The sequence below is a fragment of the Ambystoma mexicanum genome, chromosome 6q (genome assembly GCF_040938575.1).
Source record: "Ambystoma mexicanum isolate Mex_15411 chromosome 6q, UKY_AmexF1_1, whole genome shotgun sequence".
Lineage (NCBI taxonomy): Eukaryota > Metazoa > Chordata > Amphibia > Caudata > Ambystomatidae > Ambystoma > Ambystoma mexicanum.
In genome coordinates this window covers 1,175,830,698-1,175,843,896 of record NC_090937.1, presented here as the reverse complement: position 1 = coordinate 1,175,843,896, position 13,199 = coordinate 1,175,830,698, and the positions used below count along the sequence as shown (strand labels likewise).

The window sequence follows — 13,199 nt, the reverse complement described above, 5'->3', positions numbered from 1 at the left end:
TTCCGCCCTTAGACCTCTGCAACTCATCCAGAGGGGAACCGCAAGACTTCTCCTTGGCCTCAAGCCCAAGGACCTCATCTCTCTGGCGCTGAAATCCGTTCACTGGCTCCCCGTGGCTGCAAGGATCAAGTTCAAGTCCCTCTGCATTGTCCACAAGGCTTTCTGGCGCCTGGGACCTACCTACCTGTAATGTTGCCTACCTAAATACTGTCCTTCTCGAGCCCTCCGCTCATCTACCTCCAATCTTATGCGAGTGAGCCGGATCTCTAAGCAGAGATTTTGAGGGAGGTCCTTATCCTCTGATGGTGCCTCCCTCTGGAATGGCCTCCCTGCGGCCCTCTTTCTTGAGCCTGATTTTAAGTTCCGGAAACGTCTCAATATCTTCCTCTTCTCCTCTTCCTTCTTGCTCCCTTTACCCTGCTAACCCAACTCTCTGCTCTTTCCCTCTCTCCCTTACAGCTTGCTCTCTCTCACTTGCCTTAAAGCTCTGCACCCCACCCTCCCTCGCCGCACTTGAGAAATAACAGAGGAGAGTGGCTCTCTCTGCACTTACCCCAGCCTCCACCGACTGGGTGCACTTGTACCTCAACCTCCCTGTGTCCATCTGTGCACTTGCACGATCCGAATGCACCATGCCTGAAGATCGTCTATCTGTTTCTCCCTTCTCTCGCCCCTTAATTGCACTTGTTAAAACTGCAGAGTCATCGTCAGGCCTATTTGCTGTGTCCCAAATGTTAAATGTATTATATGCACTTATCTGCCTGTGCAGATTATTATCGTCTCAGAATTTCAAGGGCTCTGAGCGACTGTTGGTTTTTCCCTGTTTCCCACCCTCCTTGAGCGCTTTGAAACACTTGTCTGTGTATAGGCGCTTTATAAATAAACAATACCATACCATACTTCCACTCTGCAACATGGAGTCCCTGTTCTGGACATTTGCTAGGCAGCTATGCAGGCATCTCTGCACACGTTTGCCAAGCGTTACTGCTTGTTTTCTCAGTCAGGACAGGATGCTCAGTCCTTCAGAATGTTCCGGTTTAGGTGGTGTCATTGCTCTCCTCCCTCCTCCTGGTCATTGTCCATCTATGGGAGTCTATCATACATGAGGAATCCGTGGGAGGAAGGAATCCATTAGAAGAACATATTAGTTGCCTCCCAGTAATGTTATTTCTGGCAGATGTCCCCCCCCCCACTGATCCCTTATTTCCCTCCCAATTACCCACCTTGGTGGGTAGCTAGTGAACTTTGATTCTGCAGTCCCTCCGCGTTGGAGTGCTACGGAAAAGGGTGGAAACAAGGTCACGGGTACATCATGTCCCGTGAGGGGTGCGTAGAGGTGTCAGGCAAAGCTGACATGGAACTACACTGTGCTCCCTGGAGGAGGAACATTTTCTGAAGAGCAGCTGCACTTAGAGATAGATATTCTAGATTAGGAACGTGTGGGAGGAACATCCATCAGAAAGAGCATTACCGAGAGGTAAGTCATTTGTTCATATTCACATAGTCTCAGATTTCAGGTATAACAGGTTTTTCATGCTTTTTAAGCCCACCATAACATTGATGATGTTGGCTAAACATACCCCACTGCTCCAATTACATGGATGACTGGACTATACTGCACTGATGATTCCTAATGTGGGTTAAACATTATGTGGTTTCTTCATGCTTGAGTGCTTTCTGTTTTGGTTTTAATAAAGTTATTTATGAAATAGTGCTGCCATATTGGAGGAAGACAATGCCTTTGAGCTAATTTTTTTGCCCGCAGTTCATTGCTCAGTGGCTCTGAACTAAAAGTGAACTACCACGGATGGTGACTATACTTACTTCTGTACATTCTCCTGCCTTGTTCCCTATGTATTGTCCCTAGTTTCTGTTCCTCAGCCCTAATCTGGCTCACTATCCATTGTACGCATTCTCCCCTGGAATGCCATAAGTACTGTGTGGCACTATGGGCATGATTCTTATTGAAACCCAATGCCCTAAATTAATACATTAAGTACATAAAATGCACAGAAACATAGAAATAGATAGAATGTTGCCCCTCTTGTCCCATTTACTCAGTAGCTGATGTATTTATTTTAATGGTGTGCTTTTTGTTAGAATACTGTTTTTCTAAATGCTTTCAAGTACTAACTGAGACATGGACTATTAAAACTATGTTCTTAGGTCTTGCAGTTGAAAGCAGGTTTCCAAATCAAGACTCTTTGTTTTTAGGGCAAAGGTTGGCGAGTTACTTCCTCACGTTACCTCTCCCAAGATCCATTTGCAGTATGCCAAATCAAAGGAAGCTGATGGCAGGTATGTTTCATCTCTATTCACTAACAGCATTTGCTGCTAATGTTAACAGTGATAGTTGTGTTATATGCCTAATCTTTGCTCAAATTTAATGTTTGTTACATTTCAATGGGATACTAGAACATTGTGTGTACAAAAACAATTTCTCCCTAGTGGTCGGGTTCCTCAACATGCTCAAAACATCTTAATCCTTATTGGTACAGCCTCCTTTGTTTGACTGTTCAATTTCCGTAACCTCAAAAGAGAGAATCATTGAGGCCTCTAAACAGCTTGGCTTGAACACAGCTAAGCTTCAAATCCAGTATCAAGAGACAGTGTTTTTTCAAGTAGATGTTGCCAAAAATGCATTAATTATCGGGGCTAAACCTCTGATCTTTTTGTAATATCGCTAGAGAAATATAGTCTTGCTATATGTTTTCTGATTGTGTTTTCCTAACTGGATGTGAGTTAAAAGTGAAATAAAGTAAAGTACATTAACCAGTCCCATGGCGTTGTTACCCCCATTTATTGGATAGGGAACTGAAGTTTTATATAAAATTGGTTAAATAAATGAACAAATATATAACGTGCACAGGTATGAAGCTCAGTGCCTTGCAGTGTTGGGCATTTTCCTGAAAACAGAAACAATAGAATATCATTAGTGTGTTCTTTGAAGTGCCATAAATCATCCTGAAAGATCAGACCTGCAATATCATTCCAGAATAAACAAAGGTTTGACAAAATACTGCTTTATCTTTAAAACTGAAACGCAGCTGGGAGGCGGGGGGGGGACGCTGTTGCCCACAAGAGGAAATGGCCACTCCCGTGTGAGCTCCGGCGGAATCCAGGCCTGAAATGCTGATATAAGCGCTAATACGACCAATTCTGCAAAATATCAACATATAACGAGCGGCGAAGTTTGTAGAACACATACGCGAAGTTTGGCAGAGAAAGAACGTGTGTCTCCAGTAATCCGGAGCAGCTTCGATCCCACGCTATCTGCAAGGCGGGAGCCAGCTATCTGCCGAGTGCTGTGGGGAGGAGCCCGGCTTGAAGCTGCGGACGGTGCAGCGGCCGGAGGTGTGAATCGCCGGCAACTGGGGGTGAAGTGAGGGCGCCCCCCCCCACCTCACGGACATACGCCCGTCGGCCCTTGACTGGGCGCGACCCACTACCGCTCCTGAGTGCGCCAGAGAAGGGAGGGAGAGCTCTGCGCCCAGTGCAGCCTCGAGGCCCACACAACGGGCAAGGTGAGGAGAAGCCATGCTTCCGCGCGAGGCCCCGGCACCCAACATTGAGCCCTGTGATCGGGGGGAGACGCAGCTGGGTGGGGGGGCGTCTTGGGCTGCAGACACCCAGCGACCTGCGCCCGCCTTCCGCTCCCTCCCCCGCCCCGTCTAGAAGCGCTGCAGGCTGTCTCTTCCTCCCTTGCCCGCTCCCCCATTTACAGAAGGATCTCCTTGCCTCAGATGATTAACCATTACGTCCCATGCCATGCGGGAGGGGGCCAATTCTTACCCCCCACAGCAACAGAAACAGTCTCAGACGGAATGAGCCTCATGCAAGGCTACTAACCAAGACCAATCGAAAGTCCGTGACCAGCGGCTAGTGAGCAGTCACAAGCGTGGGGGCGCTCATAGGTGACACGAAGCACGGGGGAAGGAGGCTCCCACCCACACACTAGGTCAATCTGAAAAGGACGTGCAGTCCAGACGGTGAGAACCGGCTGTCAACCTGCGGGCTAAAAAAATACCAACATTAAGTGATTAAGGGGACCTAAGACAACATACGGCCCCCGAGTGCTTACCGAAGTCAGGCCCCTCACCCCCTTCCCGCCGCAGGACTCTAAGTCCTGACTGGATCCAGTGACCTGCCGGATAGCCCACAGGCTCATAATCTAATTGTCCATGGGCGGCTGAGAGTGGCATGAGGAGGAGATACGACCAAATCTGAGGTAGAAGCCCAGAAGGCTATAAGTGAACACAACTATGCATAATATCAGCACAAGCATACACTCGGCCAGGGATAACTAACTCTCCTTGGTCATACTAGCAAGAACTGCAGGCCGGAGCAGGGGGCGGAGAGGGCTGCCTGGAATAACTATAGACAACAAAACAAGTACACTTGGTACCAATCTATACAGGCTGGCGACACAATCTCTGGGAACACACCCCCCTGAATCATCTAGTGGGTGATCGTCGACTGGATCCAGTCCAATCCCAACGAAGCACTGCTAGCGCGAAATGACGGTTTGCAAGACTGTCACCCTGATCCTGACCACATAGAGGGCGTGGAAGAGATACGATGCACAAAAACTTTGGTTCCAAGAAGGGCAGGGGAACCATGGATAAATTCACAATGGCAATACAGGAAGACACAGATCACACGATGGATGACGAGGCGTCCTCACAAGAACAGCAGACATCAGTGGCTTCAACGATGGACCCCCAGGCGGTCTTTCAGGCCATGCAAAAGGGCTTCTCGGCACTAAACGATAAATTGGATGGAATAACAGCTAATGTGACGACCATTAAGACACAGTTGGAAAAAACAACATCGCGCATCATGGAAGCAGAGACGTGGATCTCGGGCACGGAGGATGCGCTTGAAAACCTGAAAACATCAGTGTCCACAATGGCAATAGAGCTGGGCACGGTGAAGGCCAAATGCGAAGACTTAGAAGCAAGGTCTCAAAGGAACAATATTCGCATTATAGGGGTACCGGAGGATGCAATGAAGAGGTCAATGGAGAATGCAATAGAAGAACTATTTCGTACCCTCTTGGGAGATCCTGGCTGGTCACCAATGTTTATTGTCGAGAGGGCACACAGATCCCTAAACCAAAGCCAGGAGCGTACCCCAGACCGATAATAGCCCGTCTGTTGAACTATAGAGATAGGGACTTGATCTTGAAAACTGCAAGAGAGAAGCAGGAGCTATGCTGAGAGGCGAACACTATACATATTTTTCCCGACTTTACCCTGGCAGTACAACAGGAAAGAAACTATTCACTGGGGTCAAAAAACTGCTGCGCGAACGACAAGTGCAGTACTCTATGCTATATCCGGCAAGACTCAAAATCCAGCATCAGAACAAAGTGTACTTCACATTTCCAGAAGAAGCGACACATTTTGTTGAAACGCGCATCCCAGCCCCAGCAAGAAAGCCAAGGGAAGAGGAGAACCCATGAATACCCGTGACTAAGTAATAATAAACACGTTCATGTTATACCATGCCATAGTTTCCAGACACAGTGAGCCTCCCGCGGGTGGCTCTTAATGGGGAAAACATTCTTATTCTACTAAATAATGTTAATATGCAATGCCCCATTTAAGACATACGAGTTTGAGCAACATCGCAGAATCGGTCACATCATAAGTACCCAATGCTGGCATGGGCATTGGAGACCGCCACAGTTTCCTCCATAGCAGGAGCTCAGATTGTTGATGGGTGGGGAGGGTGGGACTATACGGGCACAGTTGAAGTTAGGGGAACTGTGACGGAGGGGGGGTTTAAGGTGGGGTTGTTGAGGTTTGGTTTTGGCAAGACTAGTGTTACAGAAAAAGGAAAAAGCACACAGGCACTAAATGAGAAGATTCACGATTTCATAGATGTAATATTCTCTCATGCATATGTTAAACGCTTGATAGATAATGGCTAAAGCAGGTACGGAAGATATCACGATTTTGAGTTGGAACGTAAGAGGGTTGGGGTCCAGAATAAAGAAAAGGAAGATTATTGCAAGCGGACAGTTGATGCCGAACTGGGGGGTACACCAGTATGTTACAACGTACTCCAAACGGGCGAGGGGAGCAGCCATCCTGATACATAAATCCCTACCGTTTACATGTATAAACGTTGAATGCGACCCCGAGGGGAGGTATGTACTAGTTCGTGGCACACTATGTGACAAAGAGATACTCCTACTGAATGTGTATGGCCCAAATATCGACGACCCAGTGTTCTACTCCCAAATATTCCATAAACTTGCGAACTACCCAATGGCCCTACTAATTTGTGGCGTGGATTTTAACACCATCCTGGATGTTCACACAGATTGTACATCGACAGAAGCCAGATCACTCACCAAGGCAGCCCAGACAATACTCCTACACATGGCAGATTTAAACCTAATTTAAACCTAAAAGATGCATGGAAAACATTAAACCCATCTAAAAGAGAATATACATTTTATTCTTCCGTGCATGGCATACATTCTAGAATAGATTTATGGCTGGTAGACAATGATATCCTGTCGTGGGTTTCCAGCTCCCGTATCTGCCCTAGGACGTACTCGGATCATTCACCAATACAACTAACATTGCTAATCCCCGGTAGTACGACACATAGATCCCCATGGAGATTCAAGCCGGCAGCCTTGAGAGAACTGGTCTACAAGAACACGATGTTGCGACATATACAAGAGTACTTTGAAATGAACACAAATTCTGTAACCAGTCAAGCTATCTTATGGCAAGCATTTAAAGTATGCATACGAGGCAATTCTATGTCTACGGAATGCGGAATCCTTAAAGATATCAGGGGAAGACTAGAGAGATTAGAGTCTCAATTGAACGCACTACAAATTCAACATGCGCATTCACCATCGACACAGCTCAGCTCAGAAATCAAGACTAAATTGAAAGAATACATCGAGGCGGCAGATCGAGAGATTAGATATTTTGACAGACCTATCGCAGCACACCGATACGGGGAGGGGGAGCGCCCATGGAGACTACTAGCTAGGGCAGTAAAAGGAGAGAGAGGCCCATCAACCATACAGTGCATACACATGCCAGATGGCACAGCGACCACTGAACACAGCAAGGTAGAAGAGACGTTTTACACATTCTACAAAAAACTATACTCTCCTCAGTGTGATGTCACTGATGATGAGATCCAACAGTACCTCTCCCATATTCCAACAACACTCCTGGCCGACGCCACTAGGAACTCATTAGAATGCCCAATTACGGAGAATGAAATAATGGAGGCGATCAAAGCACTTCCTTACGGGAAAGCCCCTGGAACGGATGGCCTCGGGCAGAATTCTATAAAGAGTTTGCCCAGGAACTAACCCCCAGATTACTGGCAGTATGGGGAGAAGCCTTGGAAAAGGGAGAACTCCCTGAAACTACTAGAGAGGCAGTGATCACGCTACTTCTTAAACTAGGGAAACCCCCAGAGGATTGTGGATCTTATAGGCCACTTTCATTGATAAACACGGAGGTGAAGATCTTCACAAAAATTATAGCTACCAGACTAACACCTTTGATGCCTTTATATGGTGCATGAAGACCAGGCGGGGTTCATCACAGGCAGATCAACAGCAACGAATATAAGAAAATGCCACAAAATTTTAGCCACAGTCCCTCCCGAAACGCAAGGGATAGCGGTATCCCTCGACATGTGGAAAGTATTTGACACAGTCTCATGGCCCTTTCTATTTGGTGTATTGCAGAACTATGGGTTCGGCCCTAACTTTATAAAATGGATACAAATATTATACCAAAACCCTCTGCATTGTCCATAAGGCTTTCTGGGGCCTGGGTCCAAAATACCTTCAGCTATCCCTCCACAAATACCTCCCCTCTCGAGCTCTTCGCTCCTCTACCTCCAACTCACTCAGGGTCAGTCGTTTTTCTAAGAAACAAGCTGGGGGTAGATCTCCGTCTTTGGCTGGGGCCTCCCTCTGAAACAGCCTCCCTGCCCCTCTAAAACTTGAGGAGAACCATCTCCGGTTCCAGAAGCACCTCAAGACCTTCCTCTTTTCTTCTGCCTTTGCTCCCCCTCTCCCCTGCTGATCTGTTCTCTCTTGGCACTGTGCACCTGGCCACCCTCTGTCTTTTGGGCCCAAGTACCTGCTCATCCTGTCACCCTCCCGCACTGCCTCCGGGCCACCCCTTGCACTGGGGTCTCTATCTGTACCCATACAGCCCCCCCTTTTTCTTCCTGCACTTATCGGACCTACCCTGTCTGCTGCCTTAAACCTAGCACTTGCAAATCGCTGGCTGCATTACCACTGTTTGTTGCCTTTATTATTTATTTATTTATTGTTATTTATCGGTTTCTGCTCTGCTTCGCACTTTCCACCTCTCCCCTCTTCCATGCACTTTTCCCCTCCCCCTCTCCCATGCACTTGCGCGTTCTCAATGTCACTGGGCCTAGTAAGATTGCTGTTTTGTTCTCCCCTGTTCCCCTCCCTTGCCTTGTCGCGCTCTGAAACACTTGTGTACGAGCGCGATAGAAATAAAATCTCAATCTATCAATCTACTCATGCCCCCATGCCAGAATTAGAGTAAAAGGGGACTTCACAGATACATTGAACCTACCGGGAGGCACCTGACAGGGCAGCCCACTGTCCCCACTGTTGTTCGCCCTAATAATAGAACTTCTGGCAGATATACTTAGGTCTCGCTACAGCTCTTGCGGTCTATCACTAGATGGCAACCCACAAATAATAACGCTATATGCTGATGACATCCTATTATATCTTAAGAACCCAGATCTATCACTGGGCAAGGTCTTGGCTGAGGTAGAAAGATTTGGAGAGTATTCGGGCCTACAGCTTAACCCCAACAAATCAGAGTTGTTCCGATTTACGGAAAACACTAAGAAACCCACTGACTTACATAGTCTCGTGTGGAGCCAGACACATATTCTGTACCTGGGGGCATACATCGCCAGAACTCCCCAACTATCCCGTGCCCTGAATTATAGTGCGTTAGCTGACGTATTATGCACTAAGATAAAGCGATGGAGCGCCCTACCCATTTCAATGGTGGGAAGGATTGCATTAATTAAAATGGTAATACTACTGAAGCTATTCTATCTATTCAGCACAGTACCGGTCTGGCCAGGTCGCGCCCGGTTCTCGAAAATGAATAGCGCCTGCATCGAGTTTGTTTGGGGAGGGCATCCTAGACTGAGCTGGAAAACACAAACTGACACTTTCCCAAGGGCGGAATTGATGGCACCAGACCTGGAGTTATATTATCTTGCGCCACAGGCACACTACGCCGCCAAGTGGGCCACACTTTTCCTCAACCCGGAGAACCCACCACTCCCGCGAAGAGAACGCGAGGCAACCACATTGCTGCATAAATTGACCAGACCAGCCCCCAAGCACTACAACACGTTAGACCCTGCAAAGGTAACAACCAAGGCATGTGCCGAAATAGCAGATATATATGGCACGGATAGACTATATCACCCGAGCATGCCACTCTGGGGGGACCTCCATTCACCTTTCACCCTAGAAGGGGACTTAGCTATGCACTGGAGCGCTGTGGGCATTGCTCAATGGGGGCAACTCTTTCCAGAAAAATGCTTTGTCCAATGGGGGGATATCAAAGAAGTGGTGGGAAACATGAATAAATACAAACAACAATGCATGATGGTCAGAAACGACGCACAGAAGAAATATCCCACATTCCCAAACGAGCCTGAGATAAATATTGGCCTTGGATACATGTTTACGGGGGCGACACAAAAAATAACAGCTTCAGCATTGTATAAAGTATTAGTACAGACACGCCCAGCGGGAACACACACTGCAAGGAACACATGGGAACATGATCTGGGACAACACATAGATGATCTGGAGTGGTCCCAAATCTGTGCACTAACTAAGCAGGTTTCGTGCAACTCCAGATATAAATTGATACACTACAAGATAATGCATAAGACCCACTACACCCCCGAAAAACTCAAACGGATTTACCCGGACACTCCGGGAACATGTCCGAGGTGCAATAAAGAGGACCCCAATATATACCACATGCTTTGGGCCTGTGTGAAGCTGAAAGAGTATTGGGCTGGGGTTTGTCAGGCACTAGATGAGATGGCAGACCAACCAGTGGAATGGACACCGCGGTTATGTTTACTGGGAGAGGTGGGGAAAATGAATCCAACATGAAAGAAATTACTGAATCTGGGCCTATTGATAGCCAAAAGGGCAATATTAATGAGGTGGAAAAATGCAATCCCTCCGACTAAGACAGACTGGGATAGGGATATGGTATGGACAAATGACACGGAAGAACTATATATAGACTCGGTCCTGTCCTCTTCAAAACCAAGGAACATATGGGCAAGATTTAAACAATATCTGTCAGATAAGGCTGAAAATGAAAATGCAGATTCTGAAGGAAAATATTTGTATACAATGTATGTAGTGGTAATGTTGAGAAACATACATGAGCATGTGATGTACCTGTGCGCAATAATAAATAAAGTTTGAAAAAAAAACTGAACCGCAGCTGAATTGAGCTGTATTTCAATATCATACATCCAAGAGTAAAGTGTATCACAAGGACATGTATAGATTCATTTATTTTTTTTATTTTTATTTTATTTTATTGTGCATTTGTTCTTATTGTGCTTATACATGAAGCAGATTGTGTTTCAAAGCACCCACAGGGCAACCAGGAGAAAACAAGGGAATGAAAGGCAAGTATAACAATGAAAGAGAGAGGCGGTCCTACTAGGCCTTGTGAGCATTCAGAAAATGCAAGTGCAAAGAGATAGAAGGGATGAGGGGTAAGTGCTGGGAGTACCACAGAGGGAAGTGGTAGAGTGTAAGTTGCCAGGGAGCTGTCAAGTGACTGGCAGAGATCAATTGGTGAGAGTGGTCAGCTGCCAATAATTAAGTGCAGCCCTGTGATAGCACAGGTCGGTGGGTGCAAAGGCAAGTGCCGGGAGGGGGCAGAGGCTGAAGGTGATTGGGGGTGAGCGGCCAGGACCCGGGTGGACACATAAGGGCCCTGGTTACCAATCTCAGTGTCTGGGGGGTTTAGCAAAGGAGGGAGGGGGGGAAGGAAGAGGTGAAAAGGAAAGTCTTGGGGAAATTCTGGAATTTGAGGAGATCCGGCTCAAGATGAAGAGGAAGGGGAAAGCTGTTCCATAGGTCGGAACCAACCAAGAAAAGAGATTGGCCACCAGGTAGCTGTTTAGCGAAGCGCTTGCCACGCAGAGAGTTGGTGCCAGAGGAAGGTAGATATCTGGAGGGAAAATATTTAGTGAGAGCTAGTTGCAGATAGTGTAGTCCCTGGTCCCAGACAGCCTTATGGATGATGCAGAGGGATTTGAATTTGATCCTTGCACTTACCGGGAGCCAGTGGAGAGATTTTAGTGCTGGAGAGATGCGGTCCGTGGGCTTGAGTCCAAGGATAATTCTTGTATCCCTATTCTGGATTAGCTGGAGGGGATGTAGAGAGGAAGAGGGTAGATGAAGGAAGAGGCTACTGCAGTAGTCTAGCCTAGAAAGTACTACAGCTCTAGAGACAGTGAGCATCTGGGTGAAAGTGAGGTACTGAAGGATTCCTTTGAGGAAGGTGGAGTTGAAAGGGGTCCTTCTTGGCAAGGACCTACATGTGAGGGAGGAAGGAAAGAGGGGAGTCGCAGATGACTCTAAGGTTTTTGACTGCAGATGAAGGAGAAGAGGGAATGGCCCATAGAGGGTGGCCAGAGTGAGGGGAAGAAAGAGGAAGCAGGGGTCCCAATGGGAAGGATCTCAGTGTTGCTGGTATTGAGGCAGAGATTATTGGAGGCACACCAGGACTGTATGGCAGATGGGCAGTCAGGAATGATGGAAGCAGTAAGGAGAGGATCAGAGGGAAGTTTGAAGAAGAGTTGTGTGTCCTCTGATTAACACTGGAAGTAAGAGGAGAAGGTGGAAATTAGGTGTGCAAGCGGTGCAAGATAGATGTTGAAGGTGCCCACTCCCCGACACAATATCCCAAAATCAGAACAGTGGAAACACCCCAGTAGGGAATGAGACCAGGGGAGAGATTGCAAGTTGAACAAAGTTTATATAAGTAAATTGTGCATGCAGAGAACTCTGCTGCCTGGAGAGCTCTCTGCCAACAGATACATGGGCAGCACATTAAAAAGGCATTAAGCGTCATGAGTGGCATCACATTACAAGTGTATAATTCCATAACTCAATTGGGTCGCATCATGGGCTGTATGGATCCATAAGTGTCGGCCGCATAGGATTGGTGGGTGATTAGACGTCACTGCTACAGCATGTGGGTCAGCTGGGCTCATCTTTGCGAGGTGAAGGTCAGGCCAGCAGAATGACACTTTCCCTGACTAACTGATCTTGCAAAAACAGCATTTCAGAGCATGAGACAAAGGACACTCGTAAAGTCATGTAGGAATGTGGGTGCTTCCCAGAGTTCATATACAAGTTATAGGCAGGCATTGTACCCTCCGCACCCCGGTACCCACAAACCTAGAATTTCCATCCCAGGTGCCCACCTTGGAGGTTTTGATCTACCTAATGCCTCATGGTATGAATAGACAAGTGTTAGGATTAGAAAGAATATGAGTGTCTGGGGTCAGGGCTCTTGGGGGGGTGTCTTTGCCTGGTCACTACGGGGGGGTCAGATGGGTATCTGTATCAAAGAGCAGAGGGGCATGGGCCTGGTAGTTTACAGCTTAGCAGGTTGGGGGTAAAAAGGGACACAAGCAGGTTAGTGGAGACAGATGGGCTCACAGGCGGGGGCCTGTTCTATTCTCTCACAGTGCAGTGAGCTCATCTATGCTGGGACGGCACTAAAGGTTGCAACAATGAATAGTTGAACTTCTGTGAGAACGGAGTTTGTACGAAGCTAGCAGGAGGCAGAGGGGTGGTGGACGGAGCTGGTGGTGTGACGCACAGGGCAGAGGGAGAGACAGGATTTTAGAGATCATTTTCAGGCCTAGAAAAAGATGGCGCTTGACAGCTACCTAATATGGAGCCTGTTTATGTTAATAAGGTTCAGTTATATGCTTTCCATGTTAGTAATCAGTGGGTAATTAGCACAGACTATAGTTGGGCCGAAGGGGGGACGTCTTCCCACCTTCAGCACAAGTGAGATTGGATGGAGTGGTTGACCGTGTCAAATGCAGTGGAGGGATCAAGTAGAATGAGAACAGCA

General features: G+C 47.4%; 1 protein-coding gene across 1 annotated transcript in view; it reads left to right on the top strand.

Moving 5' to 3' along the window:
- Positions 1-13,199, top strand: part of WDR19 (WD repeat domain 19) — a 2,828,275-nt gene that overhangs the window by 1,901,083 nt on the left and 913,993 nt on the right. Inside the window, exon 24 of the mRNA XM_069631788.1 lies at positions 2,215-2,298. Coding sequence (XP_069487889.1) covers positions 2,215-2,298 — 84 coding nt within the window. The remainder of the gene's footprint in view (positions 1-2,214; positions 2,299-13,199) is intronic.